The sequence below is a fragment of the Thrips palmi genome, unplaced genomic scaffold, assembly GCF_012932325.1.
Source record: "Thrips palmi isolate BJ-2018 unplaced genomic scaffold, TpBJ-2018v1 HiC_scaffold_3, whole genome shotgun sequence".
Taxonomy (NCBI): Eukaryota; Metazoa; Arthropoda; class Insecta; order Thysanoptera; family Thripidae; genus Thrips; species Thrips palmi.
Genome location: NW_023144630.1, coordinates 13,031,446 through 13,044,130, shown reverse-complemented (window position 1 = coordinate 13,044,130; position 12,685 = coordinate 13,031,446). Strand labels below are relative to the sequence as shown.

The 12,685-nt window shown below is 56.7% G+C and overlaps 1 protein-coding gene across 1 annotated transcript; it reads left to right on the top strand.

The window, feature by feature from the left end:
- Nucleotides 1–6,534: 6,534 nt before the first annotated feature.
- On the top strand, nucleotides 6,535–12,276 carry LOC117648088. Its single transcript, XM_034390291.1, has 6 exons — nucleotides 6,535–7,095; nucleotides 7,214–7,583; nucleotides 7,656–7,856; nucleotides 8,576–8,927; nucleotides 9,014–9,452; nucleotides 11,806–12,276. The coding sequence occupies exons 1-6, from the start codon at nucleotides 6,566–6,568 to the stop codon at nucleotides 12,266–12,268; spliced, it is 2,355 nt and encodes a 784-aa protein (XP_034246182.1). The 5' UTR covers nucleotides 6,535–6,565; the 3' UTR covers nucleotides 12,269–12,276.
- The last annotated feature ends 409 nt before the right edge of the window (nucleotides 12,277–12,685 follow it).

Sequence of the window (12,685 nt, the reverse complement as noted above, 5' to 3'; positions counted from 1 at the left end):
CAGGACGCCCCTTTTACTCCGCATTAAAATAAGGATTCTCCAAACGCTATGGTAAAGACACTGGCGGCGACGTCGACGTCTCGGAAGCAACAAGCGCACTGTGCAGTGCTGCCAGCAAGAGGTTTGGTTTCCAAGTTGGTGGTGGGGGAGGGGGACAGCCGGACATCCCAGTTCCGGAAATTACCGAGGCACGAGATGGGGGGAAGCAGGAGGCGAGGAGAGGGTTCTGCGAGGTTGGCAACGGAACAGTACAAGGTTTATGAGATAAGTACGTACGCATGCAGTGAGGTGGCGAAAGCTATGTCGTGGGCTGGTCTCCTAAGGACCCCAACCGTCCAAGATGTGGATGTAAAGGTACCCCAAGGCTGCCAGTAGGAACCTAAATTGAAATTGGAATGTTAAAAGTGGATCGGCTTCACGCTCACTTACCTTTTGTACGCTGCCGTTGCGGAGTGGGCGGCACGGCGTCCCCATCTCTACTCCCCACGAACGCTGCCGGCCTTGCGATTCGAGGAAACAAGAGTGCACCGCAGACGCGAGAACCGACTATAATTGCAGAGCTACTGTTGCTTCCGAAACACAAGACAGTACCGAGCTACCAGCGTCGCGAAATCGTTCAAGGCTGGTGACTTGGTGGTGTGACGTAGCAGCGGCCAGCGTCGCGGTGGCGAGGCGGCGCCTTCGACGTGCCACCGCAGCGTCGCGGTGGCGTGGCGGCGCCCGGACTGGCCCGGGCCGTGGGGGGAGGCGCCGGGACTCGCGCGAAGCGCGGGCCTTTCGGCCGCGGGCCACGGGGCCTTTTCACCGCGGGGCCTTCTTGGCCGCGGCAAAGTCACGGTCATTACGTACTTACATATTTACGTACTTAAATTGAGGGGGCAACCATTTGAAAAGTTTTTGTACCCAGGATGATTTAATGGTAAGGATTCTGTAGAGATTTCTCGAGATTTCGCAGGATTTCGCGTCAAAAAGATCCCGGATTCCGCGAGATTTTGATGATATTTCACGAAATTTCTACCGATTTTACGCAAGATTTCGGCAAATCAAGCGCACTGAGGATTTCGCGAGTGCTTGGCCCCTAAAACACAATTAATTCTGTTAAAAAACTTTTTATTTTCATTTTTTTAAAATTTAAAACAATGGACGCATATCGGAAAAGGGGGCCCATGACGTCACACTGACACCGGGGCCCTGACTTAGCCAGTCCGGCCCTGCGTAGCGGCCAGCGTCGCGGTGGCGTGGCGGCGCCTCCGACGTGCCACCGAAGCGCCGCGGTAGCGTTACGGCGTCACGGCATCCTTGGACGTCCCACCGCGGCACTGCGGTTGCAGACTTTTCGCGGCGCCTTCGACGTGCAGCTGCCGCCCCTTTTTTTCGTGTCCAGAGTTTGTGCAAAGAGAAGACGCCGTCTGCATCGCAGCCCCACCTGTACTTTCATGGTAAGCCGAGTACGTAGTACTTGCCTGATTCAGTTTCAGAGTTCTCCTTTTTGTACTAAAATGTCACGTTGCATTGGTTCCAGCACTGGGCCGCCGGAACGGTCTGGCAACCACCCGGCAAGTCTCCTCAGTCTCTCCTTGTCATTCTCGCTGGACTGCAGTGAGAGTGAGAAAGAGAACCAAAACATCTGGTGAGTGACGCAGAGGTGGTGCGCATTGCCGGCCGGTGGAGCTGCCTTTTGTTTCCACGAAAGCCCGGGCTGGCAAGGACAAGTACACTAGTAAAAGTCTCCCGAAGCAACACGATGCAACTTCGGGACTTCCGGTTGGCCGGCCCGCTCGAGGACTGCCAGCGCATGGATTACACTGTTTTCGGATTGTCACTAAGAGGTATGTAACAAGTGGAGGAACATTGTGTGAAAGGAAATCAAGCGGTGAAGAAAAAGGTGGGCGGAGAATTACAGAGCCTTGCGTCGCCACGCGCCCAGGTAGGGATAGGTGCCGACAATAGATGCACCCCAGCACCCAGCCTGCGGTCAGGGGTGGAGCCATTCAGGACGTGCTGAGGGCTCCAGGGCTCCGGATACCAGTGTTCATCTGCAGTTGTGATGGTGCCAGGCGCGTGCGGTTACGTATTTCGCGCGCTCCCACGTAATTTCAAGTCCCGAAAAAGTTTAGGTTTCTTGTCCGAGTCGGACAGCCAGTCGCTAGCCACGTTCGGCTCGGCAACCCGGCTGCCCCGAACCTCACCATTCTAAAAAGGACTTAGCAAGAGCGGTCGCGTCTCTTAGGCCCCTCGGGCAGCCACCCCACTCGCCACGTCCGGTACCCACGCAAACCAGAAGGCGTCCTCCTTGCCTTGCCCACACCTCAGTGTGCGGCGGCAGTAGCATTGCTGCAGCTTCATCCCTCAAGCAGGAGCGTGGTGGGTGGGGAGGGGGCCTGGTGGGGAGCGCCAGGGCTGGTGGGGCGAGGGACCGGAGCGTCCAGGGGGGCCCAGCCGCCCAGCGGCCGGGGCCGGGCCACAGAGCATGCCTCAGCCTCAGTTGCTGCTGTAACAGTGAAAAGTCGAGTTGTGCGTACCTACGTCTCAATCATCGTCGCCAACAACATCGCCATTGGATATCTCCGCGTCAGGTACTGTGCCAAAACTAAATGCAAACGCCGTTCAGTGGCGAGCTAGCAGTCTGCTGGCGTCGCCTTCCCGCCGTGCGGCCATGTCTGTAAGGCCCCTCGAGCAGCGCGCCTTCCCGCCGTGCGGTCATGTCTGTTAGGCCCCTCGTTTGAGCTCGATCCGAAAACGGGAAGTGGCGGCGCCACAGCGCGGGCCGCGGTAAGGCCACGCAAGGCTTGGCGCAGAGCGCGGCGCCACAGCGCGGGCCGCGGTAAGGCCACGCAAGGCTTGGTGCAGAGCGCGGCGCCACAGCGCGGGCAGCGGTAAGGCCACGCAAGGCTTGGCGCAGAGCGCGGCGCCACAGCGCGGGCCGCGGTAAGGCCACGCAAGGCTTGGTGCAGAGCGCGGCGCCACAGCGCGGGCAGCGGTAAGGCCACGCAAGGCTTGGCGCAGAGCGCGGCGCCACAGCGCGGGCAGCGGTAAGGCCACGCAAGGCTTGGCGCAGAGCGCGGCGCCACAGCGCGGCTCACAGCCCACGGCGTGGCAGTGACCGTGTCATGCCGTGCCACTCGGCTGGCCTCGGGCAGCGCGCCTTCCCGCCGTGCGGAGGCTGGGCGCGGTGTCTCTGGCTCAGGCGGTGACCAGTCGTCGATTTCACTACCCGCAGTCCTCACTCCGTCTCTCTCGCACCCGTCCGATTCCAGTGGCGGCGGAATTGGTCAGCAAGGCCCGCAACGGTGGCACTGCAGCAACGTGCCAACAGACGCTAACTTCGCGTCACTTCCATTTCTTGTTCTAACTGGTGGCAGCGTAAAACGCGCAAAACCGTTCGTCATGTGGCTCACGACGGCGGGCGCGGCTGTCGCGAGGGAGGATAAAGTAAAGGATACAGGGCTCCGTTTTGGGCCTTTGCAGTGCACTTTGCATTGTTTTATAAACGCCGCACCACTCTGTTTCACGTGTCTCCAAAGCACGACCTTAGAAGCCTTGTTCGGTTCGGCACGTTGCGGCGGATGGATGGGGAGAACCACTTTGCCAGCGTCGATTAGTGAACCCAAATCCCGTTGGAAACCCTGGTTTCTCCCCTGCGCATGAATGCCTTTACCCGACGCGGCCCTATTGTCCGTCTCTGTCGGACAAACGCGTAAAAGCGAGACGGCAAGGCAGGGCACAGCTAATTTATATTGCCCGTGAAGGACAGGGAAAGGGCATGACGTGTCGTAGCGTTTTAACATGTGTGTTCCGCAGCGGGCAATGCATTTGCACAGTGTCCGACCTTGTCGACCGATTCCGCCGCCACTAATATGTGCCGTACGGGTGCGAGAGAGACGGAGCGAGAATAGCGGACTGCCCCGCCGAGCGGAGAGGAGGGGCGGCCGCAGGGCCTTAGTCCCCGCCGAGCGCGCTGCCCGCTTGGCGGGGAAAGGGAGAGAGGCTCGCGGAGGGGCGGCCGCAGGGCCTTAGTCCCCGCCGAGCGCGCTGCCCGCTTGGAGGGGAAAGGGAGAGAGGCTCGCGGAGGGGCGGCCGCAGGGCCTTAGTCCCCGCCGAGCGCGCTGCCCGCTTGGAGGGGAAAGGGAGAGAGGCTCGCGGAGGGGCGGCCGCAGGGCCTTAGTCCCCGCCGAGCGCGCTGCCCGCTTGGAGGGGCCTATCGGACCTGGTGGGGTCGCAGGCAGAGCGTCCAATCGGTCGGTTGCTACCAACCGTTCGACCGCCGAGCATGGCTTCGGTTGGAGCCGAACCGCCCGCGGCCGAACCGCCCGCGGCCGAACCGAAGGCCCGAGCGGTTCCCCGTCAACCGACAGGAGAAACTGGCAGCGACGACGGCGGGACGAACGCTCTTATGAGTTCGGCTGCCGTTCGGGAGACGGCCCCAGTGCACTCGAGTGCACCTTGGCTGCCTCGGCTAGTTCCGAATCTTCTGTCTCTCTTGCGCAGCACTGGGCGGTGACACTCTGGTCTCCGGTCGCAGGGCGGATTTGGTGAAAGGGAGGAGGGAATGGCGAGGTCGCAGGGCTCCTTTCCTGATGAGCTGGGTGCATCTCAGGCCGCCTTGGTGCAAGGCTCGGGGAGTCCGGCCTCAGTCCGAGTCAGGTTGGCGGATCCTCACCGCGTGCCGTGAATGCCTCTGCTCCCGCCCCTCCCTACCTCCCCGCGCTTGCAGTGCCCCCTCCCCTGCACTCCTCGTTCCAATCACAGCGCGGCCCCCCTTCCAAGATGCCGGACCTCGTTCGGCAGTCGTCTGGGCGGGGGGTGGGGGTGGGGGGTTACCGGGCGCTGTGTCCACGCTCTGTGCCTCTCTCTCGCACACACGGACGTGGCAGGGTGTCGTGTGTGCATCTTTACCGCTACAGCCGCCCCTCCCACTCGCCCTCCTTTCCACCACTGTTGCGGCGAGTGGTCCTGCGGATTGATTGCAGGCAGTGCCTTGTCGCACGGTGTCTCCCGCTCTCATGGTGCGTTCCGGCGGAGCCGTTTGAAGTCGGTCTGTGGGCGGTCACAGGGTGGCTCGAGCGTTTGGCCCAGCTCGGTGCCACAGGCCATGGCCATGGCAGATCGACCCAAGGTTGGGCCTGCAAACCGAGCTATACCTGTTGGCAGTCAGGAAGTGGCCGCCACGCCCACGCCTCCGTCGCCGCCAGATGAGCGCCGAGCCCAGCAGGGTGCCTCCCGGACACAGCGCGGCGGCGCGCCTTGCTTTCCAGAACTAGCTCTGCCATAGGGCATGGCTACATTCTGTAAAGCTTATATTAAAATAGCCGAAGGAACCGATGAAAAATTTTACTATTCAGGTACGAGGCCAAGTTGACCAGTCTCGGTGCCGATCCTCAGGCCAGGGTGGCGGGGCCTGTGGCGGACAGTGTGGCAGGCCAGAAGAGCCCCCATTCGGTGAAGTCGGTGACAACATGTGCGAGTTATGGAGACGGTAACGCTCGTCGACAGAACCATGGCCGGCTCCGAAATAGCCCAAAATCACTCTGTCTCGCACCGGAGCGGGGCACAGTGGGCCAGAAGACCGGCGGAAGCGGACAAAACTCGAGATGCGTTTTGAGCTTCCGAGTCACTAAATAGGACTCGAACCGAACTTGTGGCCTCATCAATGGACTTCTCTCCGAACGAGGAATCCATTGGTGGGGTCACCCGTTCGGTTCGAGTCCTGTTTGGCGACTCGTGAGCTCAAAATGCGTCTAGGATTTTGGCCGCTCCACCGGTCTTCAGGCTTACCGTGTACCGGGAGGAAGGCACCAGGCTCTCCGAACGAGGAATCCATTGGTGGGGTCACACGTTCGGTTCGAGGCCTGTTTAGCGACTCTGGAGCTCAAAACGCGTCTAGAGTTTTTTCCGCCTCCGCCGGTCTTCTAGCCCACTGTGAGCACATTGACCGCCGCTCTTTTGTCTTTGTTTCTGTTTTCTGATTCGGAAAGTCGTCCTCGTCGCTCTCTCTCTCACGCACTGAAAGAGCGTCCCGTAGAGGTGCGACAGAGACAGAGCGACAAAAACGACTCTCACAATCAGTTTGCTTCCGGGCCAGTCGGGCCCCGCGCGACCCTTGTGAGCAGACTGATTCTAGGAGTTGCACTGTCTCTCTAAAACTCATGGCGCGTCTCTTAAAGGTGCGAGAGAGACAAAGTGACGAAAACGACTCTTGGAACCAGTCTGCTGGCTGCGCGCCTTGGCGGTCATTAGGACCTTACATGATGGCCTTTCAGTCCTCCGCTACTGCCTTTCACCAGACTGGCAGCTTGCCTGTTCCCCTCCCCGGCTTCCATATGACCTTATCCCAGGCCCGTCTCACCGTGTCGCGGGGCCAGAACGTCCCGCCAGCAGACTGATTCCAAGAGTCGTTTTCGTCGCTCTGTCTCTCTCGCACTCATGGGGCGTCTCGTAGAGGTCCAAGAGAGACACAGAGCGACGAAAACGACTCTTGGAATTAGTTTGCTGGCGGGCCGGTCGGGCCCCGCGTGAGCCTTCCCAATGAACAGATTCCGGAAGTCGCTTTGTCTCTCTTGCACCTATGGGGCGTCCTGTTAAGGTGCGAGAGAGACAGAGCGACGAAAACGACTCTCGGTCTGCTGGCCGCGTGCTTTGGCGGTCAGTTGGACCTCAGATCATGGCCTATTTCTCAATTCTTGCAGCGGCAAAGTGCAGTCACACTTTTGCCTTACCTTCCGCTGCTTTTGCGCTTGAGTGTGTTGCGGGTTCATTTGTTTTATTTATTCCCTTTTTTTTTAATTTACAGGTCGTGACAATGCAGGAGTGGATTGGTCAACGGAATGCTACTCTTTACCATTACAATGGTTTTGACTACCGAAAGAAAACTGAATATCAAAGGTGTATCAGCTATGTCTGCACAGACCGAAAATGCTTCGGAAAAGCCAAGGTGATGAAGGCGAGCCCAAACATTGTGATAGAAACAGGATTTCACACTCATGCGAAAGACCACATCACCCATTCCACTCGAGAGCTCAAGGCTGCCTTGGCGCAAGCAGTCCGAGCAGAACCAGAAAAAGACTTGTCTGAAATTTTGCGTGTGGTCAGCCAACAGTAAGTAATAATGTTTAAACGAAAGATTAAAAATAATTAGCTTAGGAGAAAATTGTCCGAATTATCAAACCCACTATTGCTTTATTTCGTTTTATTAAAACTTTTCCCATTGTTACAGGTATCCAATTGCAGCTGAACACATATCTCCAGTAAAAGAGAAGAAGAGGCTGGCCAAAATTCGAGGGAATGTGCGACCTAAAATTCCAGCAGACCTAATGGCTTTAGGATTAGATCTCGTCGAGAATCTTTGTGTGAGGGATCTTTACGGATCGTCACAGCCATTGGCAGGGCAAGAAACCCGAGAAAAGTTTTTTCAAGAAACATTAGTGGGGCCGCATGGAACGACTCTGGTGTTTGCATCGCCTTACCTGATTGAGCGCTGCTTGAAAGAGTCCCCGAGTATATTTGTGGATGCTACTTTTAAGATTATGCCCTCTAGGCCAAAGGCGCGGCAGCTATTTTCGCTGCACGCAAAGAAGAACGGGCATGTAAGTTGACATTGCTCTGTAATCAAAACTTTTGGTCCTTTTGTTTTGAGCTTATTGCGAATCTTGTTACAGGTGTTTCCCATAATCTTTTGCATGATGGAATCGAAGAAAAAAGCTGCTTACGTACAGCTTTTTGAGTACTTTCGAGACACTCTCGTTAGAGGATGGCGGCCTTCTGACATAATGGCAGATTTTGAGAAATCTATGAGAAAGGCGTTCAAGCAGGTGTACCCAAACGCTGCTATAAGTGGGTGCTATTTCCACTTCACACAGGTAAAATAAACTCATGCCTAGACATTTCACTTTACTTTGTACTAAGATTCGTCGTGTCCTATAAGGAAACACACAAACTAAATCGGAAAGCAGCTCGCACACCTCGCCACATCACGAACTCACCGCGCCGCGAACACCCCACCGCCCCGCCCCCACCGCGCCGCGAACACCCCACCGCCCCGCCCCCACCGCCCCGCGAACACCCCACCGGCCCGCGAACACCCCACCGCCCCGCCCCCACCGCCCCGCGAACACCCCACCGGCCCGCGAACACCCCACCGCCCCGCCCCCACCGGCCCGCGAACACCCCACCGGCCCGCGAGCACCCCACCGCCCCGCCCCCACCGGCCCGCGAACACCCCACCGGCCCACGAGCACCCCACCACCCCGCCCCCACCGGCCCGCGAACACCCCACCGGCCCGCGAGCACCCCACCGCCCCGCCCCCACCGGCCCGCGAACACCCCACCGGCCCACGAGCACCCCACCACCCCGCCCCCACCGGCCCGCGAACACCCCACCGGCCCGCGAGCACCCCACCACCCCGCAAACACCCAACCGCCCCGCGAGCACCCAACTGCCCCGCGAACAACCCACTACCCTGCGACCACCTCGCCGCTCTGCGAAAACCTCGCCGCCCCGCGAACACCTTGCCACCCCGCCCCCGTCTTACTTGCAGTGTACTCAACTACCGTATTGACTTTTTCTTTAATGTTCTAGGCTTTGTATAAGAACTGGTCGAAGGCAGGACTTCTGAAAGCCCCAAGACACATCAGGGATTTGACAGAGGCAGTCCTGGATCAGTTAATGGGACTCCCGTTAGCAAGGTCGGAAGATATTCCTAAAGTCGTGGAGCAAATATTAGAAAATGCACCTCTCGCTGTCAGCATCCTTGATGGCTTCAAGAAGTTCGTGGCATACTTTAAAAGAAACTGGCTTTCATTGGATGGCCGGGTGGGCTACAAACCAGAAGATTATAGCGTGTTCGGCAGGGCCGACCGCACAAACAATTTTCTGGAGAGTTGGCACTCCCGGCTTCTCATGAAGAAGCCGAACATATGGGTCATGCTCGGTAAGCGCCGCAATTTGGAATATGTAAAAAATTTTATTCTTATCTCCTTGAAATGTTGTTGACAATGCTTCTTTTCTATTTTTCAGGGAGGCTTATTGAAATATGCGTGGAGACGCGAATAAATTTCAATAGGGACCTCAATATGCACGCGATTACGCCTTGGAGGCCCATTGTCCTTCTCTTGAATGAAGTGGAGATTATGAAGGCGAGTCTAGAAATGGAGCTGGGCCACCGCACACCCTATGAGTATGTGGTGTGGTCCCGAAAGAAAATTCGGGACACCATCGCCCTAGTGCGCCAAGGCAGGAAAAAAAGGGCGTACCTCAAAAAATTGGCGAGAGCAGAAGCCAGGGCAGAAGCTAGAGTAGCGGCTAGAGCAGCAGCCAGAGCAGCAGCCAGAGCAGCAGAACGAGACGACGAGGCGGGGCAGGAGGAAGATGAAGAGGAAGAACAGGAACAAGAGCATGAGCTAGAGGCGCAAGAAGAAATTGATGACCCCATTCCAACCAGCTCGGAAGAGTCAGAGTACGTAGATTTACTTTGTTTTGGTAATTTTTGAGAAAGCTCTTCTATTAGATTTAAATATTTTTGTGAGCGCCCTTTCGGTTACTCAAGGGTCTACTTTATTTCTTACCGTACATACTTACAAAAGAATATGCTTAGCATAGAGTAACGGGTTCAGCATGCAGTTGTAAGCGTCAACTTGCCCAGTATGCATTTGTAACTGTGTACTTGGCGAAGTATGCATATTCTGAGTGTGTGCTATCGGTATGCTTTGTAGAAAGTTAGGTTTGTAGTGCTCCAAGTGGTGGGTCAGAGACCACAGGACGGAAAAATTGCAGACTTCACGCTCGCAGGCGCGCGGGCGGGCTTCCCTTTGCCCCAGGCGCTGTAGGGTGGCCAGTGGCCATTCTTCCATGACTATGGTGAGGTACTTAAGCCTAGCCCAGACTCGACGCGACCAGTTCAGGGTAGGTTAAGCTGTCAAAACAGGTGACACCTGTCTCATGGGTAACGACACTTGCCCTCCTCCCCACGCCGGCTCGGATGCCTAACCTAACCTGACCTATCCGGAGGACAGCCGGACGCCGGACAGACGCCAGACGAAAGGCAGACGGACGGACCACCAGTCGACTTCGGTTGCCAACGATGAGAGTGCCTCTGCCCTACGGAGCGCGGTCGCTGGGTCCACCAGTCATCCGCCTGGCGGCTGTCCGGCTGTCTTACGTCTAGGTCAAGCCACCCGAGCCGGCGTGGAAAAGTGGCGAGGCATATAGCGTCATGGTCATGCAGCAGACCTCACCTATCCTGACAGCGTAACCTACCCTGCAATCAAGGGGTTGACCACTCAGCTCAGGAGTGTACACAGGATTACTGATTACCAGTGATTACCTACAAACATACTAAAAAAACCTCCATAATTTTGGCCAGCTAAGAGCATTTTAGCCTAATTTCATAAGAAAAACCCCCAAAATCTGATAAAAACGGCGAAACTAGCCAGTTTTGGTGTGTGATTACCAAATGATTACTGGACAAAGTGTACACACGATTACCAGAGTGGGTAACCCCTTGCCTGCAATGGTCTCACCTAGCCTGTGCTAGGCACTCCTAACCGTGGTTTGGGACAAGTGACCACCCTAGAGCGTCCTGGCACCCGCCGACCGGAGCATGGGCAAGCCCGCCCGTGCGGCACCAAGCCTACATTCTGCAACCTTTCCGTTCCGGGTAGAGGGTTTCGTAATATCGAATTTTGGGTTCGTCACTAGTTTTTCTAAAAGGCTTTAGCCTGAAAAGAGCCTGAAACGAACCTGTGACAAGATTGAGCTCCATTCAAAAACGGGAAGTCACGGCGCCACAGCGCGGGTCGCGGTAAGGCCACGCAAGGCTTGGCGCAGAGCGCGGCGCCACAGCGCGGGTCGCGGTAAGGCCACGCAAGGCTTGGCGCAGAGCGCGGCGCCACAGCGCGGGCAGCGGTAAGGCCACGCAAGGCTTGGCGCAGAGCGCGGCGCCACAGCGCGGGCAGCGGTAAGGCCACGCAAGGCTTGGCGCAGAGCGCGGCGCCACAGCGCGGGCAGCGGTAAGGCCACGCAAGGCTTGGCGCAGAGCGCGGCGCCACAGCGCGGGCCGCGGTAAGGCCACGCAAGGCTTGGCGCAGAGCGCGGCGCCACAGCGCGGCTCACAGCCCACGGCGTGGCAGTGACCGTGCCATGCCATGCCACTTGCCTGGCCGAACCAGCGCGCTGCCTGGGAGCGGCACGGCGGCAGAGCACGGCGCGGTCACTGCCGGGCGGAATTCAAACGCTCGGCCGGCGCGCGCCGGCGCTGGCGCGTCGTGACATTGGGGTCGCGTTTTCGCGAGGAACGCTATTGATCAGATCGCTTCCCGGTCCAGTCTAACGCACGTAAAATTACTAGAAGCTGCTGCCCCAGGGCGTTTGGTCGTACGGTAGCGCGACTGAAAATTCACCTACCCTTCGGGGCGGTGGTCGCGGTCGATCCGCCCAGTTGACAAACCCTTACCATGGACCCTTGTGAACGTACCTGCATGATTCCCGTGGGTTTGCATCGCGCCAGGTGTGCACGGGGCGTGCTTTTGTGTGAAAGTGCGCGCGAATCCGCCGCGGACCCCAAAAACTGTAGGCTCGATGTGCCTCCACTTCCCGTTATCGGATCGAGCTCAAATTTGGCACAGGTTTGTTTCAGGCCAAGGCCTTTTAGAAAAACCATTGACTGAGCGAAAATTAGGTATGACGAAACACCCTGGTATTAGGTACCTGGTACAATCACGCTTCAGTTTTACCAGTGCTCTAAATGATACTAAATTCCCATGTTTATTATTATTTTTATTATTATTAATATTATTATTATTATTTTGCAGCGAGGAGGACGGACAAGAAGACGGGCAAGAAGACGGACAAGAAGACGGACAAGAAGACGGACAAGAAGACGGACAAGAAGACGGACAAGAAGAGGGACAAGAAGACGGACAAGAGGAGCATCACCTGGACAGGCAACAGGAAGAGGCCCACACTGGTGGTATCCCCCACGATGACCCACTGTGGGAAGTGGAAGAGGATGAGATGCTGTCTCAGCTGGATTTAATGCAAGTTGCAGAAGTTGTCGAAGCACCACCGTTTGTGCCAGTCAATTCAGCTCATGAAGACAGCGAGGGCCGACCTGAAGGCTCCTGCACCATCTGCCATACCAATGACGCCAACATGGCAGCCCTCATGTGTGGCCACCAATTTTTGTGCAATGAGTGCAGAGACGCTTTCATGGCGGACTCATGTCCGTATTGCCGTGCGGATATAGTGAATTTCATTCTGATAAGAAGGGTCTAAATGTGTAAATAAAGATCAAATAAATAATAAAATAGTGAAAGACGCTTAGTGTATTAATTCCCTTTACAAAAATAAAAAAAGGCGAAACCCACCCCTTCAAATTAATCCATTTTGTTTAATTCATTTCATTATTCCGAAAATGAAAGAATGAAATGCCATTTTGGGGGGCTCTCAATTTAAGAAAAATTACAAAAACCAATGTGACTGTTCATTTTTGCGTACGCCAGACCGACACCTGTAAGAAAATGGCACGCCGTAGCGACCGCGCGATCCAAAAGGCACTAAGTTGCGGCCCTACGATCTTAAAGGCACGCAGTTTGCCGCACGCGGCCTGCGTGCCTTTCAGATCGCAGGGCCGCAACTGAGCGCCTTCTGGATCGCGCGGCCGCTACGGCGTTCCTTTTCCTTACAGGTGTC

Bases quoted from the DNA above. Each gene is read 5' to 3' on its own strand.
- LOC117648088 (XM_034390291.1), top strand. From the start codon at position 6,566: ATGGGGCGTCCTGTTAAGGTGCGAGAGAGACAGAGCGACGAAAACGAC. The intron at 7,584-7,655 runs GTAAGTTGACAT...ATCTTGTTACAG, and splicing joins ACGCAAAGAAGAACGGGCAT to GTGTTTCCCATAATCTTTTG. The intron at 7,857-8,575 runs GTAAAATAAACT...TTAATGTTCTAG, and splicing joins GCTATTTCCACTTCACACAG to GCTTTGTATAAGAACTGGTC.